A 21401-nucleotide genomic window follows, 5' to 3' on the forward strand; every position below is an offset into this window, starting at 1 on the left:
ATTTCTTCATGGATAAGGAAGAGTGGAGCAGATGTTTTTCTCTGTGTTCTCCGACTCGATCTGATTATTGGTGTTATTCACAAAACTCAGAACGGTACTTCGGGGATATGCTGCCCACATCTCCATGCGGCACCTTGTAATTTAACCCCCTGCAGGGTTAGGTGAAGCTGCCCAATCCTATTACACACCTTGTCTGTTTACCATCAGAGCATGCATGTACCATCTCTCTCGACAGGTGACAAATAGTTACCGCTTTCTACGATGGTTCAATGTGCACATAAGAACATAAGAAATAAGAGCTGAAGTAGGACATTCAGCCCCTCAAGCCTGCCCCGCCATTCAATAAGATCCTGGCTGATCTGTCCCAGACCTCAACTTCTCTTTCGGGCCTGTTCCGCCTAACACTCGACTCCCTAAGATTTGAAAAATCTATCTACCTCCTCTTTAAATACATTCAGTGACCTAGCCTCCACAGCTCTCTGAGGTAGAGAATTCCAGAAATTCGCCACCCTCTGAGAGAAGAAATTCCTTCACATCTCAGTTTTCAATGTGTGCCCCTTTATTCTGTAATTATGTACCGAGTTCAAGATTCCCCCACTAGTCGAAACATCTTCTCAACATCTACCCTGTCAAGCCTCCTTAAAATCTTATATGTTTCTATAAGATCACCTCTCATTCTTCTAAACTCCAATGAATAAAGGCCTAACCTGTTTAGCCGTTCTTGATAAGACAGCCCCATCATCCCAGGAATCAGCCTAGTGAACCTTTTCTGAACTGCCTCCAATGCTAGTATATCCTTCTTTACATACGGGGACCAGAACTATGCAGTACTCCTGGTGTGGCCTCACCAACACCCTGTGCAGTTGTAACAGGAGTTCCCTATTTCTAAACTCTAACCCCCTAGCAATAAAGGCCAAAATTCCATTTGCCTTCCTAGTTACTGCCTGCACCTGCATGCTAACCTTTTGTGTTCCATGTACACGAACACCCAGATCCCTCTGTACTGCAGTATTTTGTAGTCTTTCTCCAGCTAAATAATAATCTGCCTTTTATTCTTCCTACCAAAGTGGATGACCTCACACTTTCCCACATTGAACACCATCTGCCAAGTTTTTGCCCACTCACTCAACCTATCTATGTCCCTTTGCAGATTCTTTGTGTCCTCATCACAACATGCCTTCCCAACTATTTTTGTATCATCAGCAAATTTGGATACACTATACTCTGTCCCTTCCTCTAAGTCATTAATATAGATAGTAAATAGCTGAGGCTCTAGGACCGATCCTTGTGGCACCCCACTAGTTACGGCTTTCCAACCTGAAAAAGACCCATTTATCCTGACTTTCTGCCTTCTGTGTGTTAACCAATCCTCAATCCATGCCAACACATTACCCCCAATACCCTGAGCTCCTATTTTGTGCAATAACCTTTGATGTGGCATCTTATCAAATGCCTTCTGAAAATCCAAATACACAACATCTACTGGTTCACCTTTATCCACTCTGCTTGTTATATCCTCAAAGAACTCTAACAAATTTGTTAAACATAATTTCCCTTTCATAAAACCATGTTGACTCTGTTTGATTGCATTATGTTTTTCTAAATGTTCTTCTATTTCTTCCTTAATAATCGACTCAAGCATTTTCCCAATGACTGACGTTAAGCAGTTTCCTGCTTTCTGCCTCCCTCCTTTCTTGAATAGGCGTGTCACATTAGTGGTTTTCCAATCCGCTGGTACCCTACCGAATCCAGTGAGTTTTGGTATATTATGTGTAGCTGCAGATGTTCCTCCTCATGTTCAATAGGACATGGAACTGGCACAGTAACAGTGACAGCTGGGAGGTGCTTGAATGCACTGATCTCATTTATGTCCTGATCCATAATTGCCATCGTCACCCAAACAACAGGGGGTCCCATCATTTCAACAAACACTCCCAAGATTTCATCGCCCATTCTTGGCTACTTCATTCCTCACCGTGGTGTAGAACACAGTCCTGCCAAGATTGTCCTGTACCATCACCTGATACTGAGGATAGCTCTACTTGGTGATCTTGTACATCCCATCAATAAACAGCTGCTTGGGAAAGGCCTTGAGGTGGGCTTTATGAATTGGATGTCCTTTGTTTGCAGGCCCACACACACTGCTGCCCAATTCTGTTCAATCTTTTCCAAAATATCTCAGAATGCATTGATCCTGCCACCTTTATATTTCTAATGCCATGCAGGGTTGCTACCTTATTGAATTGCCACTAAGTATTCTTCAGCTTGTTTGTTGGTTGAAGCTTGACCAGCTTCTCCACCTCACAAGACTTGTAGGAGTGGGTAAGCTGGAACGGCTGATCTGTTCACTGTTGGACACCTGGAGGGGGACTGATTTATTGATGCTGGCTGATATGGATGATATAATGCCCATTGCTAGTAGACTGTCTGGTGATCTCAGAAGCTGCTCCCATTCTCACTGCTGAACTGCAGCGCTGCCGTAGGTGACCTTTAGTACTTGGCTCTGCATGAGCTGGGTGTGAAGGTTGTACTTTGGACTCAAGTGTAAGACCAGGCTGAGTGGCACAGCAGGGGAGTAACCAATTTGTATGTTGAAATCATCGTAACGTCGAACTCCAGGGATGTAAAAATAGCAAGGAATTGCTCCATTGTATTGACTGGAGTAGCCATCATAGACTCCAGCACCTCTGGACAACTGCAAATTGATAAAAAGACATGCATCAAATGAAGGGAAACGGAATGCTCGTCAGAAACAGTGAGAGAGAGCCACCTAAAGGGAGGCACAACTTGCACCTGGTCATTCATTATTGGCTCTATGTTCATCTCTGTCAAGGCAATAAACTGGTTAGCGGCATTGAAGGCCATGGGCTTAAAGGGGCAGTGGCAGACAGTACTGCAGTGTGGTTAAGTATTGTACCCAGACTCTCCCTGACTTTCTGGCTGGAGTGAAGGGGAACAAACAATAGGGAATGAGGAATGGGATGGGGGAAAGCAACACAGACATCAATGTGTTCAAGAAGCACAGGATATGCATTGCCCAATGCTTCAAAATCCATCCAGCTTCATAGAACAGTACAGGCCCTTCGGCCCACGATGTTGTGCCGACCCTTTAACCTACTCTAAGATCAAACTACCTACATACCCTTCATTCTACTATCATCCATGTACCTATCCAAGAGTCGCTTAAAAGTCCCTAATGTATCTGCTTCGACTACCACTGCTGGCAGTGCATTCCACGCACCCACCACTCTCTGTGTAAAGAACCTACCTCTGACATCTCCCCGAAACCTTCCTCCAATCACCTTAAAATTATGCCCCCTGATGATAGCCCTTTCCTCCCTGGGAGAAAGTCTCTGACTATCCACTCTATCTATGCCTCTCATCATCTTGTACACCTCTATCAAGTTACCTCGCATCCTGCTTCGTTCCAATGAGAAAAGCCCTCGCTCCCTCAACCTTTATTCATAAGACATGCCCTCCAGTCCAGGCAGCATCCTGGTAAATCTCCTCTGCACCCTCTCTAAAGCTTCCACATCCTTCCTATAATGAGGCGACCAGAACTGAACACAATATTCCAAGTGTGGTCTAACCAGGGCTTTATAGAGCTGCAGCGGCTCTTAAACTCAATCCCCCTGTTAATGAAAGCCAACACCCCATACGCCTTCTTAACAACCCTATCAACTTGGGTGGCAACTTTGAGGGATCTATGGACGTGGACCCCAAGATCCCTCTGTTCCTCCACACTGCCAAGAATCCTGTCTTTAAGCCTGTAATCTGCATTCAAATTCGACCTTCCAAAATGAATCACTTCACACTTTTCCAGGTTGAACTCCATCTGCCACTTCTCAGCCCAGCTCTGCATCCCGTCAATGTCCCGTTGCAACCTACAACAGCCCTCCACACTACCAACAACTCCAGCAGCCTTTGTGTCATCGGCAAACTTATTAACCTAGCCTTCCACTTCCTCATCCAAGTCATTTATAAAAATCACAAAGAGCAGAGGTCCCAGAACAGATCCCTGCGGAACACCACTGGTCACCGAGCTCCATGCTGAATACTTTCCATCTACTACCACCCTCTGTCTCCTATGGGCCAGCCAATTCTGTATCCAGACAGCCAAATTTCCCTGTATCCCATGCCTCCTTACTTTCTGAATGAGCCTACCATGGGGAACCTTATCAAACGCCTTGCTAAAAGCCATATACACCACATCCACTGCTCTTCCTTCATCAATGTGTTTTGTCACATCCTCAAAGAATTCAATAAGGCTTGTGAGGCATGACCTGCCCCTCACAAAGCTATGCTGACTATCTAATCAAACTATGCTTTTCCAAATAATCATAAATCCTGTCTCTCAGAATCATCTCCAATAATTTTCCCACCACCGACGCAAGATTGACTGGTCTGTAATTCCCAGGGTTATCCCTATTCCCTTTCTTGAACAAGGGAATAACATTTGCCACCCTCCAATCATCTGGTACTACTCCAGTGGACAGCGAGGACGCAAAGATCATCGCCAAAGGCGCGGCAATCTCTTCTCTCGCTTCCCGTAATAACCTTGGGTATATCCCGTCTGGCCCCGGGGACTTATCTATCCTCATGTCTTTCAAAATTTCCAGCACATCCTCCTTCTTAACATCAACCTGTTCGAGCATATCAGCCTGTTTCACACTGTCTTCACAAACGACCAGGTCCCTCTCACTAGTGAATACTGAAGCAAAGTATTCATTAAGGACCTCCCCTACCTCCTCCGACTCCAGGCACAAGTTCCCTCCACTATCCCTGATAGGCCCGACCCTCACTCTGGCCATCCTCTTGTTCCTCACAAAGTGTAGAATGCCTTGGGATTTTCCTTAATCCTACCCGCCAAGACTTTTTCATGTCCCCTTCTAGCTCTCCTAAGTCCATTCTTCAGTTCCTTCCTGGCTACCTTGTAACCCTCCAGAGCCCTGTCTGATCCTTGCTTCCTCAACATTAAGTAAGCTTCCTTCTTCCTCTTGACTAGCTGTTCCACATCTCTTGTCATCCAAGGTTCCTTCACCCTACCATCCCTTCCTTGCCTCATTGGGACAAACCTATCCAGCAGTCGCAGCAAGTGCTCCCTAAACAACCTCCACATTTCTGTCATGCATTTCCCTGAGACCATCTGTTCCCAATTTAAGCTGCCCAGTTCCTGCCTGATAGCATTGTAATTCTCCCTCCCCCAATTAAATATTTTCCCATCCCGTCTGCTCCTGTCCCTCTCCATGACTATAGTAAAGGTCAGGGAGTTGTGATCACTATCACCGAAATGCTCTCCCACCGAGAGATCTGCCACCTGGCCTGGTTCGTTGCCAAGCACCAAGTCCAATATAGCCTCCCCTTTAGTCGGCCTATCTACATATTCAGTCAGGAAACCTTCCCGGACACACCTGACAAAATCTGCTCCATCCAAACTATTTGCACTAAGGAGGTTCCAATCAATATTAGGGAAGTTGAAGTCACCCATGACAACAACCCTGTTACTTCTGCACCTTTCCAAAATCTGCCTCCCAATCTGTTCCTCCGTGTCTCTGTTGCTATTGGGGGGTCTATAGAAAACTCCCAATAAAGTGACTGCTCCTTTCCTGTTTCTGACTTCCACCCATACTGACTCAGTAGACAAACCCTCCTCGAAGACCTCCCTTTCTGCAGCTGTGATACTATCCCTGATTAGCAATGCCACTCCCCCACCTCTTTTACCTCCCTCCCTATTCCTTTTGAAACATCTAAACCCCGGAACATCCAACATCCCTTCCTGCCCCTGTGATATCCACATCTCCGTAATGGCCACAACATCGTAGCTCCAAGTACTGATCCATGCTCTACGTTCATCACCCTTATTTATGTTCCCCAAGACTCTCAGCTTGCTGGGCTAGTCATTCCACTGTCTCCCCACCCATCAAGTGCTGTGTAGTTTGGCAAGAGAATAGGAAAGGGCAGCTGGGGTGGTTGTTCGTTAGGAGAAAATGACGAGTGCCTCCTTGGGCTACTCAGAGGATGCCAAGAGAGACAGCGGTAAATGACCAATTTGCCTGTTTAAACTCCTGCATGTTTGTGTTGAAATCATCATAGCACTGAACTTGGGGATGTAAAAATGGCAAGGAATTCCTCCGTTGTGTTGACTGGAGTAGCCATTGTATCGTTCAGCACCTCGAAGAGAAAGTCAAGCCTCAGTACTTCCTGCTGTAAAATTGAGAGCTTTGTTAGATGACAGTATGAAAGGGTGTGGAACCAATGCAGGAAAGTCCAGGTGCAGACTCAGCAAGGATCTCATGTAGAGTAGCCAACTTGGGCGATACAGATCTGCCATGACCTTCTGTAAGGTTGAGCTGTGGGGTTGCCAACTCGCCAGGTTTGTTCTGGAGATTCCAGGAGTTAAAGGTTAATTTCCTAGACGCTGCTGCAAGCAAACTAGGAGAAAAATTATAAGGGCATTTCACAAATTGTGTGTTTCTTCACTTGCTTTGAACATTTTCCTGTATGAGTTGTAAAAATATTGGCAACTGTTAGCAGTTGAAGGTGGGAGGTCATGTGATAAAACCTCCAGGAATATGCCCTGCCAAAGTTGGCGACTCTACATGAGATCCCTGCTGAGTCTGCACCTGGACTTGGCAAAAGTCACAGTGCATTCGAGTCTATGAAGCCAGGGATTGCTCAGAATGGTCTAGTGCTCACCAGTGTTCAGAATTTGGCCACTGTTCGGGTGACTGTGAAACATGGTATCCAGTGGTTTGCTCCAAGTCTTCCCTGACTTGTGGACGTTGCTAGATATCTAAGCATAGTCGATCCAAGCTGGCAGGTCCTGCTCTGAGCAAATAATAGTTGAACTGTATACCACACAAAGCCAGAACAGTCTGGTTTCAGACTAACTGCCATGTCTGTGTGCCAGTTGCCTATCGAGTATGAAGTTGAACTGCAGAGTTGTCAGTGTTGGGGAAACTATGTTAAGAGTGATATTACCACGAATGAGAAACAGACTTGTGGCTAGGAGATTTGTTTGATCTGAATTCAGTTCCAAGGGGGTAGGAGCACCAGCTGTCTATTATTTGGATAAATGTCAGAGCTGTGAAAATGACAGCTTGGCTCAGTTGGTCACAGTCTTGCCTCTGCGTCAGGCAGCCTTTCAAATTCCGTTGAAGACTGGAGCACAGGCTCTCGGCTGACCCTTCAATGCAGCATTGAGAGTCTCGTCTGGGTTCTCTGAAGGTCCCAAGGTATTAATTGAAGAAGAGAAGTGAATTGTTCTGCCAGCATTTATCTGGTAATTCCTGCAAGCTTGGACTTTGCTTTTCCATCTGGAAAGTGCAGATATTCACATTGTTGTGGTTAGGAGAGCTGGGCTGTGATGCTGCACTGTAGATGGGGTTAAAAATCTCTGTTGGCACAGAGTATTGTGCAGCTGCTTTTTGTTTGTGCAGTCGACTATGTTATAGATACAGTGGCGCTGCTTCTTTACCCTGTATTAACGGCCCTCATCTTAATGGTTCCATCAACACTTCAATAGTTTGAGGCAATGTGAAACCGAGTGAAAGTTACTGTTTTGTTATTGATCAGCTGAGAGGCACTGGCTGGCTTCAACTCTGTACTTGTATTTTTCTGTCACAGTTGAACAAGTAATGAATAAGCTGCTGAAGGAAATGTTAGCGGACACACCAGCACGGCCGCTGAGCCGGAGCGAGCTTCTGGGAATGCTCTTCCGCCTCACGATATTTGGCGCTGCCACATACTTTGGTATCAAATGGATGGTGGATACCATAGATCCGACACGGAGACAGAAGATCAAGGCCAAGAAAAGGGTATGGTCGGCAATAAATACGGTCACTCTTAAATGGGGATCTGTCTGTTGAAATTAGATTGTTTGGGAATGGGATGAGGCCATTAGACCCTAAAAGCCCATCTTTTTTGCTAGATCACCCTCATTGACCCATCATATCCCTCAGTTCCTCTGTCATCAAAAATGTGCTTAATTGCCTCGACCCCAACTGTGCCCTTCAATATTGTGCAACTATATTACTGGTTGGATGAACAGTCTCCTTTTGACTTCCCTTCTCACCTATAACTTCCGAATTGTGAACTTAACAGCATGAACTTAGCCATTGTAACCCTGCACCTCTCTTCTACTCCCCCCCCCCACCCCCTCCCCCATATCAGTTCAGTACTTTCTTTCACCTATTCTTAGTATAAATGTCAAGTCTTGACCAGAGTCATGTTTGACTGCAGCCAAAGTGTGTTGTTAAACTGTTCCAACAGGCAGAGAAGCTGATGAAACAGATTGGTGTGGAAGGAATCAAACTCTCAGAATATGAATTGACAATAGCAGCTCATCTGGTGGATCCCAGAGCACTGAAGGTGAGCCATTACCTATTTGATTGACTTATTAAATCAAGGATGTATTTTTGGTCAGATGCTATCTAAGTCTGGACTGTGTTATTGAATGCCGATTAGTGTGGCACTGTGGGCATTTTGAATTGTGAATTGGAGCCTTTTGGAAACGGCCTGCATTTCAAATTGTCGCAGCTGCTGGCAAGAGAAGCTTCAAGTATAGGCATAAAGAAGAACTCTGCACAGACTTTCTGGGGCGTTTCAATCCTAAACATGTGTTGATATACATACAGTGCACAAAATAAGCAAAAACATGTGGTAGGGGTGGCAGTCAGGGAGGAATTGGGGGAAGGAAATGATCCGCTGGGCAAGAGCAATGTTCACAACGGAGTGTTGACTTCCTGTAATGAAGCCACCACAACACACTGAAGATGGGTTCCTAATCCTGAAGCCAGCTGCTAAGTAAAGGTGCTAACATCTTTTTAAGTTACGGTGTGCAGGGCATAATTTCAAAATTTGTGGATGACATAAAACTTGGAAGTGCTGTGAACTGTGAGGAGGATAATGATAAACTTCAAGGAGACATAGGCTGTTGGAATGATGGACAAGTGGCAGATAAAATTTAATGCAGAGAAGTGTGAAGTGATGCACTTTGGAAGGAAGAATAAGGAGAGGCAATATAAAATAAAGCATACAGTTCTAAAGATGGTGCCGGAACAGAGGGATCTGAGAGTAAATAACCACAAATCGTTGAAGGTGACAGGGCAATTTGAGAAAGAATGTGAGATCCTGGGCTTTATGAATAGTGGCATAGAATACAAAAGCAAGGAAGTTATGGCAAACCTTTATAAAACACTGGTCTGGCCTCATCTGGAGTACTGTGTCCAATTCTAGGCACCACACTTTAGGAAGGATGTGAAGGCATTAGGGTGCAGGAAAGATTTACAAGAATGGTTCCAGGGATGAGGGACTTCAGTTTCATGGAGAGTTGGGAGAAACTGGGGTTGCTGTCCTGAGAGAAAAGAAGGTTGAGAGCAGATTTTGTAGCAGTGTTCAAAATCATGAGGGGTCTGGACAGAGTAGATAGGGAGAAACTGTTCTCATGGCAGAAGTGTCGAGAACCAGAAGAAACCAATTTAAGGTGATTGGCAAAAGAACCAAAGGCAAAATGAGAAAAAACGTTTTTCCGCAGTGAGTGGTTAGGATCTGAATGCACTGCCTAAGAGTGTGTTGGAGGCAGATTCAGTCGTGGCTTTCAAAAGGGTATTGGATAATTATCTGAAGAGAAAAGAATTTGCTGGTCTTTGGGGTAAAAACAAGGGAATGGGACTAGGTGCGTTGCTTTTGCAGAGAGCCGGCACAGACATGATGGGCCAAATGGTCTCCTGTGCTGTAACCATTCGATTAATATCTATGATGACCAGATTCATTTTGCAGTTGTGTCCTTCAGGATAAGTCCATTGTATTATAGGAATCCCTCTTCTGGAGTTTGTGGGAGAGTTTCTGTTGTATATTTGCTATTGTGTAAAATAAGGTATCTGTTTTAAAATGTTTAGGGTTGCAGGGCTAAATGGGTGTGAAACTGATTCGAGCTGTGTTTAATTGCAGTTCTTTGTCAGATTCACTCAATTGGTAACGCTGTCACCTCTCAGTCAGTATATTTCTGGTTTTGAGTCCAAAATCTAAACTGGCACTCAAGGGCAGCACTGAAACAATGCATTGTCAGAAGGTGAGATGTCAAAACATCTGCCTGGTTGGCTGGGTTAAGTAGTGATTGAATCTTAACTCCCAAAAGTGGGTGGGTTGATGTTGTGTCAGAGGTTAAAATGCAAAAAAAATTGGGACAGGAACATGCTCACTTCTGATTTTAATGAGACGGGTTGAGGAGCAGGCGATCAGCCTGCTTGCAGCAAGCATATTTAAATGTAATGAGGCAGTGTGGGTTTATTTTAACAGTCATTCCATTTTTAACCACAGACGACCAGGTTTCCCAGGCCTCGGGAAACGCAGCAGCTTAAAGAGAGCGAGAGGGGCTGAATCCATGAGGTAATCGCCTTTAAAGCACAGCTTGTGAGACAGGAGGAGGAGGAGTGCTTCCTCCAGGCCCAACAAGCTACTCAGTAAATCCTCCCCAGCGATCTGTCTGCTTCTCCACTGATCATGGTCAGGGCAACCCCCCGCCACCAGTGTATCTCTCACTCCCCTACCTACTGTCGTCAGCTTTGGCCCTTTGAAGCAGGCTTCCTGCCTGTCAATCAGGCTGCTGTGAGCAGGAACCCACTTAAAGGAGCCCTGCAGTTAAATTCTGCTGGACGTTCAGGAAACTCATTCTTCCGAGTTTCCTAACTTTACAACAGCCCCCACCACACAAAACCCGCTTCCAGGCTAAAGTCCTGCCTAAAAATCGAACGCCATATTTGGAAAAAAAAAACCAAAAGGTTTTAGTGTCCTGGCAACATCTCTCTCTTAACCAGCAGCAAAACTAGTCATTCATCTCATTGCTGTTTAATCGGATGCTACAGGCACAGAATGGCTGCCGTGTTTGGCAACATAATAACAGTCACTGCACTCGCTGTGTTTTCGAATATTTCCGTGTATCTAAGTATAATGCTGTACACATTCCTGCAGGTGACGTGGCGAGACATTGCTGGGCTGGATGAGGTTATCACTGAGCTGCAAGAGACAGTCATTCTCCCATTCCAGAAGAAACATTTATTCCACGGATCCAAACTCTTCCAGCCACCAAAAGGTGAAAGTTGATTTGTACTTGGGGGTGGAGACAGGGTGGTAGCTGTGGTGCAGAGTACTATTTAGTGCATTTAATAACGCCATTGTCTCGTGACTTGCCATCAAGCGTTATATTTAACACTGCACAACACGCAAATTGGAAAATCTTCATCCACCAGTTACAGTATGGGTTAGATACAGGGGAGAACTCCCTCTGCACTGTCCCATCAAACACTCCCAGGGCAGCTAAAGCATGGGTTCAATACAGAGTAAAGCTTCCTGTACCATGTCCATCGAACGCTCCCAAGGCAGGTCCAGCACGGGGTAGATATAGAGAAAAGCTTCCTCTACACTGTCCATCAAAGTTCCCTCGACAGGAGCTCAGTTGAGCCCAAAATAATGTTTGCATTTTAATGTATTGTATTTACCTGTCCTTGAGCTGTCAGTAAAAGCAAAATACTGCGGATGCTGGAAATCTGAAACAAAAACAAGAAATGATGGAATCACTCAGCAGGTCTGGCAGCATCTGTGGAAAGAGAAGCAGAGTTAACGTTTCGGGTCAGTGACCCTTCTTCGGAACTGACAAATATTAGAAAAGTCACAGATTATAAACAAGTGAGGTGGGGGTGGGGCAAGAGATAACAAAGGAGAAGGTGCAGATTGGACCAGGCCACATAGCTGACCAAAAGGTCACGGAGAACAGGCAAACAATATGTTAATGGTGTGTTGAAAGACAAAGCATTAGTACAGATTAGGTGTGAATACACTGAATATTGAACAGCAGCAAGTGCAAACCTGAAGAAAAACAACCTGAAAAAAACAGTGGGTAAGCAAACTGAACAAACTAAGATGAAATGAAATAAATGCAAAAAAAGATTGTAAAAAATGTAAAAGGGAAGAAAAAACAACTAAAAATGAAAGTAAAATGGGGGGCTGTCATGCTCTGAAATTATTGAACTCAATGTTCAGTCCGGCAGGCTGTTGTGTGCCTTATCGGTAGATGAGATGCTGTTCCTCGAGCTTGCGTTGATGTTCACTGGAACACTGCAGCAATCCCAGGACAGAGATGTGAGCATGAGAGCAGGGGGGAGTGTTGAAATGGCAAGCAACCGGAAGCTCAGGGTCCTGCTTGCAGACTGAGCGGAGATGTTCCGCAAAGCGGTCACCCAGTCTGCGCTTAGTCTCCCCAATGTAGAGGAGACCACACTGTGAGCAGCGAATACAGTATACTACATTGAAAGAAGTACAAGTAAATCGCTGCTTCACCTGAAAGGAGTGTTTGGGGCCTGGGATAGTGAGGAGAGAGGAGGTAAATGGGCAGGTATTACACCTCCTGCGATTGCAGGGGAAGGTGCCCTGGGACGGGGACGAGGTGGTGGGGGTAATGGAGGAGTGGACCAGGGTGTCGCGGAGGGAACGATCCCTTCGGAATGCTGACAGGGGAAGGGAGGGGAAGATGCGACTGGTAGTGGCATCACGCTGGAGGTGGTGGAAATGGCGGAGGATGATCCTTTGGATATGGAGGCTGGTGGGATGAAAAGTGAGGACAAGGGGAACCCTGTCACGGTTCTGGGAGGGAGGGGAAGGGGTGAGGGTAGAGGTGCGGGGAATGGGTCGGACACGGTTGAGGGCCCTGTCAACCACAGTGGGGGGAAATCCTCGGTTGAGGAAAAAGGAGGTCATATCAGAAGCACCGGCATGGAAGGTAGCGTCATCAGAGCAGATGCGTCGGAGACGGAGAAACTGGGAGAATGGAATGGAGTCCTTACAGGAGGTAGGGTGTGAAGAAGTGTAGTCGAGGTAGCTGTGGGAGTCAGTGGGCTTATCATGGATATTGGTAGACAACCTATCCCCAGAGATGGAGACAGAGAAGTCGAGGAAGGGAAGGGAAGTGTCAGAGATGGACCATGCAAAGGTGAGAGAAGGGTGGAAATTGGAAGCAAAGTTGATAAAGTTTTCTAGTTCGGGGCGGGAGCAGGAAACGGCACCGATACAGTCATCAATGTACTGGAAAAAGAGTTGGGGGAGGGGGCCTGAGTAGGACTGGAACAAAGAATGCTCGACATATCCCACAAAAAGACAGGCATAACTAGGACCCATGCGGGTACCCATAGCGACACCTTTTACTTGAAGGAAGTGCGTGGAGTTGAAGGAGAAGTTGTTCAATGTGAGAACAAGTTCAGCCAGGCAGAGGAGGGTGGTGGTGGATGGGGACTGGTTGGGCCTCTGTTCCAGGAAGAAGCGGAGAGCCCTCAAACCATCCTGGTGGGGGATGGAGGTGTAGAGCGATTGGACGTCCAATGTGAAGAGGAGGCGGTTGGGACCAGGAAACTGGAAATTGTCAAAATGACGTAGGGCGTCAGAAGAGTCACGGATGTAGGTGTGAAGAGACTGCACCAGCGGAGAAAAGATAGAGTCTAGATAGGAAGAAATAAGTTCAGTGGGGCAGGAGCAGGCTAGATAGGACACAAAGTCCTATCTAGACTCTATCGTTTCTCCGCTGGTCCAGTCTCTTCCCACCTACATCCGTGACTCTTCTGACGCCCTACGTCATTTTGACAATTTCCAGTTTCCTGGTCCCAACCGCCTCCTCTTCACATTGGACGTCCAATCGCTCTACACCTCCATCCCCCACCAGGATGGTTTGAGGGCTCTCCGCTTCTTCCTGGAACAGAGGCCCAACCAGTCCCCATCCACCACCACCCTCCTCTGCCTGGCTGAACTTGTTCTCACATTGAACAACTTCTCCTTCAACTCCACGCACTTCCTTCAAGTAAAAGGTGTCGCTATGGGTACCCGCATGGGTCCTAGTTATGCCTGTCTTTTTGTGGGATATGTCGAGCATTCTTTGTTCCAGTCCTACTCAGGCCCCCTCCCCCAACTCTTTTTCCAGTACATTGATGACTGTATCGGTGCCGTTTCCTGCTCCCGCCCCGAACTAGAAAACTTTATCAACTTTGCTTCCAATTTCCACCCTTCTCTCACCTTTACATGGTCCATCTCTGACACTTCCCTTCCCTTCCTCGACTTCTCTGTCTCCATCTCTGGGGATAGGTTGTCTACCAATATCCATTATAAGCCCACTGACTCCCACAGCTACCTCGACTACACTTCTTCACACCCTACCTCCTGTAAGGACTCCATTCCATTCTCCCAGTTTCTCCGTCTCCGACACATCTGCTCTGATGATGCTACCTTCCATGCCGGTGCTTCTGATATGACCTCCTTTTTCCTCAACCGAGGATTTCCCCCCACTGTGGTTGACAGGGCCCTCAACCGTGTCCGACCCATTCCCCGCACCTCTACCCTCACCCCTTCCCCTCCCTCCCAGAACCGTGACAGGGTTCCCCTTGTCCTCACTTTTCATCCCACCAGCCTCCATATCCAAAGGATCATCCTCCGCCATTTCCGCCACCTCCAGCGTGATGCCACTACCAGTCGCATCTTCCCCTCCCTTCCCCTGTCAGCATTCCGAAGGGATCGTTCCCTCCGCGACACCCTGGTCCACTCCTCCATTACCCCCACCACCTCGTCCCCGTCCCAGGGCACCTTCCCCTGCAATCGCAGGAGGTGTAATACCTGCCCATTTACCTCCTCTCTCCTCACTATCCCAGGCCCCAAACACTCCTTTCAGGTGAAGCAGCGATTTACTTGTACTTCTTTCAATGTAGTATACTGTATTCGCTGCTCACAGTGTGGTCTCCTCTACATTGGGGAGACTAAGCGCAGACTGGGTGACCGCTTTGCGGAACATCTCCGCTCAGTCCGCAAGCAGGACCCTGAGCTTCCGGTTGCTTGCCATTTCAACACACCCCCCTGCTCTCATGCTCACATCTCTGTCCTGGGATTGCTGCAGTGTTCCAGTGAACATCAACGCAAGCTCGAGGAACAGCATCTCATCTACCGATTAGGCACACTACAGCCTGCCGGACTGAACATTGAGTTCAATAATTTCAGAGCATGACAGCCCCCCATTTTACTTTCATTTTTAGTTGTTTTTTCTTCCCTTTTACATTTTTTACAATCTTTTTTTGCATTTATTTCATTTCATCTTAGTTTGTTCAGTTTGCTTACCCACTGTTTTTTTCAGGTTGTTTTTCTTCAGGTTTGCACTTGCTGCTGTTCAATATTCAGTGTATTCACACCTAATCTGTACTAATGCTTTGTCTTTCAACACACCGTTAACCTATTGTTTGCCTGTTCTCCGTGACCTTTTGGTCAGCTATGTGGCCTGGTCCAATCTGCACCTTCTCCTTTGTTACCTCTTGCCCCACCCCCACCTCACTTGTTTATAATCTGTGACTTTTCTAATATTTGTCAGTTCCGAAGAAGGGTCACTGACCCGAAACGTTAACTCTGCTTCTCTTTCCACAGATGCTGCCAGACCTGCTGAGTGATTCCAGCATTTCTTGCTTGAGCTGTCAGTGTCTTTTTCATCCAGACCCTATGCTTGGGTAGGTTTGCCCATAAGGTTTGAATATTTGGTATCTCAGAAAAACATGAATTGTAATATCTGTCAACATTTCAAAAGAGAAATTAAAGATAGATATTCAGGGTATCAAGGGATATGGGGTTCGTTAGGGAAATGGCATGGAGGTAGAAGATCAGACATGATCTAGTTGAATGGTGGAGCAGGCTCGAGGGGCCGAATGGCCGCCTCCTGCTCCTATTTCCTATGAAAAACCAAGTCAGTGTTTCTGGTGCAAACAAGGTCATCAACCTGAAACGTTGGCCTTTTTTTCTTTCAGGCCCTGACTGTGCAGTTTCGCTATTTGTAGCACTTTATGATTGATTTCAAATGAGAGCCTTCTTTCTGTGCCTGTGAACAGGGGTGTTGCTGTATGGCCCTCCAGGCTGTGGGAAGACCCTCATCGCCAAAGCCACAGCGAGTGTCGCTGGCTGTCATTTCATCAACATGCAGGCCTCAACATTAACTGATAAGTGGTATGGAGAGTCGCAGAAACTGACAGCTGCTGTCTTCTCTTTGGCTGCGAAAATTGAGCCATGCATCATATTCATTGATGAAATAGGTAGGTGCTGTCTTTGTGGAGAATGATCATTTGGAGTTCTAGAATCTTTGTTTGTCTGAACCTGATAGAGAAAAGAGGGATCCATATGTATTGTGTATATATATATATATATATATATATATATATATATATATATATATAAACCACCCCCAAATTCTCAATTAGATTGCAGCCTGTGACTCACACGTGGATATGTTACTCCGTGTATAAATCACTGAACCCATCAATTAGATCAGCAGCTAAAGGGTGGGTATTGTAGATAGTAAATGTGGTGTAAGTTTAACAATCCATTCTGATTTATTCTGTGTACCCTGCCCTCTGCCTGATGTCAGTCTGTATCTTTGTTGATCTTCACTGTGGTGTCTTTTTCCAATCCGCTAGATTCATTTCTTCGAAACCGTTCCTGTGCAGATCATGAAGCGACAGCCATGATGAAAGCACAGTTCATGAGCTTGTGGGACGGACTGAGCACAGACATAGATTGCCAGGTAAATGGGGAGTTGTCTGAAACAAGAGACAGAACTTTGTACGTAGATATTCCACACTGCTTTATGTATGTGTTGTTTGTGATGGACAATTGCAAAACGAGATACATTTTTAAAAAAAACTTGAATTTTACTAATGATGTGACTGGAACTGGAGGTCCATGTTGTTGAATGCAGTGATTTGATTGAAAGCTCGAACTTTTAAATCCTACTCGCTCGGATTTAATTTGACTGACACCTGTGTATCCCGTATCGGAGCAGGAGCAGTTCCTTCAGCAGCAGAAGGGAGAAAGACATAAACTTTAGAAGCCCCCATGTTCCAGGCAGTAAAATCAGGCATTTTCACCATAATCCAAAGGAAATACTGGGAGGTGAGAATGTAGCAAGTTTTGGGGTCTTATTTTCTTCTTTCTGTGCACTCTCTGTAGGTGATTGTGATGGGTGCAACAAACAGACCACAGGATGTGGATCCTGCCATCTTGAGGAGGATGCCCAGTACCTTCCATGTGGGCCTGCCCGTGAGTGTTTGACTGTTAGACCGCCTTTATGTTTTTCTGTGCAGTTCTGATGTCGATATTGGTATCTAAGTGGATCTGAACAGTGTCTGGGGTGGGGAGAATAGAGATATTGGTCCACAAATTCACTGATTTAGCATGTCACCTTCAAGTTAATTTGTCCAATTTTAAAACGGGAGCTAACTATTTCTGTGTAATCCTACAGAGGCAGAGACAGCGGCAAGAGATTCTGAAGTTGATCCTTTCTGGTGAAAGTGTACGTTTCTCACTCCGTCTGTCATTTTGTTTTTTGTCTCTTACCCAGTGTTGTTAGTGCTGTAGGTTGCGTGCATTTATTGATTCTTGATATTTTTTTTTCTTTTTAAATGCACTTCCAGTTGAACAGTGATGTGAGGCTGAAAGAAATAGCAGAGAAGACAGAAGGCTACTCGGGCAGTGACCTGCGGGAGCTGTGCAGAGAGGCAGCCTTGCACCGGCTCCGTGACTTGGTTCGTAAGGAGCAAATGCAGCGCATTGGGAGACAGCTGCAGCTTGATGACTACGAGGAAAGGTGCCTCTCGTCGCGGCGCTTTCTATCGTTTGAGAGGCATTCCCACTCACTAGGAGATGCCTGAGGGCAAAGTTTGTTCCACAATGTGGGAGAGTTAATAAGAGTAGGCGGAAGGTAAAGCGGGGGCACACAGAAGGGAACAGTGAAGTGTGAACAAGTCCCTTTGACAGAAAACATGGGCAACTCGCCTGCGTGTGCCCTGAAGTTCCACCCACTTGTTGTTCCCAGTCACAGTGTGAAGCAGCATCTGTTCCCAACACTGCCATGGGAAGGAACTATTTTATTTAGATTTTAGATTTAGATTTAGAGATACAGCACTGAAACAGGCCCTTCGGCCCACCGGGTCTGTGCCGACCATTAACCACCCATTTATACTAATCCTACACTAATCCCATAATCCTACCACATCCTCACCAGTCCCTATATTCCCCTACCACCTACCTATACTAGGGGAAATTTATAATGGCCAATTTACCTACCAACCTGCAAGTCTTTTGGCTGTGGGAGGAAACCGGAGCACCCGGAGGAAACCCACGCAGACACAGGGAGAACTTGCAAACTCCGCAATGGCAGTACCCAGAATTGAACCTGGGTCGCTGGAGCTGTGAGTCTGCGGTGCTAACCACTGCGCCACTGTGCCGCCCCTTCATCTCTCACCCTTCCCTATGGATGATTAAAGAGGTTGTGGAGTTAGATCCTGTTTAGTGCTGCCAGTTTTGTCCCCTGACTGTTGTTAGCATACAGTTTAATGTACTGGAATTAAACTGGGGAACCAATCAGTGACCAATCTAAATGTGCAAGTCCCAACTTGCAGGCTATTGTCTGCTCTGAAAAGGATACACAACTCGCATGGCTGGCTTCTAGAAAAGGAGTTCAGCGTACTTATTGGCGTGTGGGCTGAGAGCTCGAAAACTTCAGTCGTATATCAGATACAGGCTGCACTCAGCCCAGGATTAGTGCAAACGATTTGTCATCCATCTGGGGATTCCTGTAGTTGTCTCTCTAAATGAGGGTGACCTCACTTCAGTGAAAATCTGTTTAATGGTTAAAACTGACAGTGGCTTTGGATTCTTCTATGTTTTCCCCTCCTGAAAGTGCGAGTGTCACTGAACAGCTACAGGGCATCCTGAAGGGGGAGGGTGATAAGGCAGAGGTCATGGTACATGTTGGTACCAATGACATAGGTGGAAAGAGGGATGAGGTCTTGCATCAAGAATTCAGGGAGTTAGGCAGTTGACTAAAAAGCAGGACCTCTCGGGTTCTAATCTCTGGATTACTCCCAGTGCCACGTGCTAGCGAGTATAGAAATAGCAGAATAGCACAGATGAATGCGTGGCTTAAGAGTTGGTGCAGGAGGGAGGGTTTTAGATTCCTGGACCACTGACACCGTTTCTGGGGAAGGTGGGACCTGTACAAGCGGGACAGTCTATATCTGATCCAGAGGGGGACCAACATCCTTGCTGGTGGGTTTGCTAGTGCTGTTGGGAGGAGTTTAAACTAATTTGGCAGGGGGAGGGGATGCAGACTCCTAGCAGAATAGGGACACAGCTAAACACAGGAAAGCGAACAAGTCAGAGGGAATACAGCAGAAGTAAATTTCAAGGGAGCAAGACCAGGATAGAAGGCCTCTACTTTAATTCCAGGAGTATTGCAGGTAAAACGATGAGTTAAGGGCAATGATTGACACGTGGAATTGTGATATAGTAGCCATCACGGAGACATGGTTGAGGGAGGGGCAGGATTGGGAGCTCAATATCCCGGGATATAGAATCTTCAGGCGAGACAGAGGAGGGGGCATTGCAATATTAGTTAGAGTCAGTTACTGCAGTAAGGAGAGATGATCTCTTGGAGGGGGCATCAAATGAAGCTTTATGGGTAGAGTTTAGGAATAAAAAAGGGACAGCCACATTGCTAGGTGTTTATTATAGACCCCCAGATAGTCAGCGGGAAATTGAGGAGCAATTATGTGCACAATTTGCAGAGGTGTGTAAAAATAATAGGGTAATTATATTAGGTGATTTCAACTTTCCCAACATTAATTGGGATAGTCATTGTGTTAAGGGCTTAGATGGAGTGGAGTTCTTAAAATGTATACAGGAGAACTTTTTAGCTCAATATGTAGAGGATCCAACAAGGGAGGGTGCAGTGCTGGACCTAATTCTGGGGAATGAAGCCGGACAGGTGGTTGACGTGTTGGTGGGGCAGCATTTTGGTGATAGCGACCACAACATGGTACAATTTAAGCTTGTTATGGAGAAAGAAATAGACAAGTTGCAAAAAAAGGTTTTTGGATTGGGGGAGAGCGAATTTTAGTAAAATAAGGCAGGATCTGGCCAAAGTAGACTGGAAAGAGTTACTTGTCGGGAAATGTACAGAAGAGCAGTGGGGGGCATTCAAAAAGGAAATAGGGAGGGTACAGGCCCAACATGTTCCCTCTGGGGTAATAGGTAGGAGCAACAAGCCCAGAGAACCATGGATGACCAGAAACATTCAGGGTACGATGAGAAGGAAAAGAGAGGCTTTTAGCAAATACAAGGAGAGCAAATCAATGGAAGCATTAGTGGAATACAGAAAGTGTAGGATGGAGCTTAAGAAAGCAATTCGGAGAGCAAAGAGGGGATATGAGACAGCTCTGGCTGGTAAATGTGGGGAAAATCCCAAGATATTCTATAAGTCTATCAATGGGAAGAGGATAACCAGGGAAAGAGTAGGACCCATTAGGGACCAAGGGGGAAATCTGTGGGTGGAGCCAGAGGACATTCTTAGGGTGTTGAACGAATACTTCACATTTGTCTTCAACCAAGAGAAAGAGGATGTAGATATGGAACTTAGAGAGACTGTGAGGTTCTTGATCAAATTGACATAGGGAGTGACAAGGTATTGGAGGTTTTGGAAGGCTTAAATGTGGACAAATCTCCAGATCCGGACGATTTGTGTCCCAGGATGCTGTGGGAGGTGAGGGTGGAGATTGCAGGGGCTCTGACCCTAATTTTTAATTCCTCTCTGGCCACGGGGGAGGTGCCAGAGGACTGGAGAACAGCTAATGTGGTCCCACTATTTAAGAAAGGTTGTAGAGATAAGCCAGGGAACTACAGACCAGTGAGTCTCACGTCAGTGGTAGGGAAACTATTGGAGAAAATTCTGAAGGAGGGAATCTATCTCCACTTGGAGAGGCAAAATTTGATTAGGAATAGTCAGCATGGCTTTGTCAGAGGGAGGTCATGCCTAACAAATTTGATTGAATTTTTTGAGCATGTGACCAGGTGTGTAGATGAGGGTCGTGCAGTTGATGTAGTTTACATGGATTTCAGCAAAGCCTTTGACAATGTCCCACATGGGAGACTTATCAAGAAAGCAAATGCACATGGGATACAAGGTAACTTGATAAGGTGGATTCAAAATTGGCTTAGCTGTAGGAGACAGAGAGTGATGACAGACAGCTGTTTTAGTGACTGGAAGCCAGTGTCTAGTGGCGTACCACAGGGATCTGTGCTGGGTCCCCTATTGTTTGTCATTTATATAAACGACATAGATGACTATGTGGGGGGTAGGATCAGTAAGTTCGCGGATGACACAAAGATTGGCCGAGTGGTTAACAGTGAGGTGGAGTGTCTTAGGTTACAGGAAGATATAGACGGGATGGTCAAATGGGCAGAAAAGTGGCAGATGGAATTTAACCCTGAAAAGTGTGAGGTGATACACTTTGGAAGGAGTAATGTGGGCCTGACACTGGGAAGTTCTGAGGAACAAA

General features: G+C 46.0%; 1 protein-coding gene across 2 annotated transcripts in view; it reads left to right on the forward strand.

Annotated features, from left to right (window-relative positions):
* LOC137357097 (outer mitochondrial transmembrane helix translocase-like) overlaps nt 1-21401 on the forward strand; it is a 37220-nt gene that overhangs the window by 1996 nt on the left and 13823 nt on the right. For both annotated transcript variants that reach the window (XM_068023121.1, XM_068023120.1), the window contains exons 2-9: nt 7627-7817; nt 8272-8370; nt 10972-11092; nt 15900-16100; nt 16482-16588; nt 17014-17103; nt 17306-17356; nt 17478-17650. In XM_068023121.1, the coding sequence (XP_067879222.1) occupies nt 7638-7817; nt 8272-8370; nt 10972-11092; nt 15900-16100; nt 16482-16588; nt 17014-17103; nt 17306-17356; nt 17478-17650 (1022 nt within the window). In that variant the 5' untranslated portion in view covers nt 7627-7637. The remainder of the gene's footprint in view (nt 1-7626; nt 7818-8271; nt 8371-10971; nt 11093-15899; nt 16101-16481; nt 16589-17013; nt 17104-17305; nt 17357-17477; nt 17651-21401) is intronic.

This window comes from Heterodontus francisci, chromosome 47 (genome assembly GCF_036365525.1).
Source record: "Heterodontus francisci isolate sHetFra1 chromosome 47, sHetFra1.hap1, whole genome shotgun sequence".
Lineage (NCBI taxonomy): Eukaryota > Metazoa > Chordata > Chondrichthyes > Heterodontiformes > Heterodontidae > Heterodontus > Heterodontus francisci.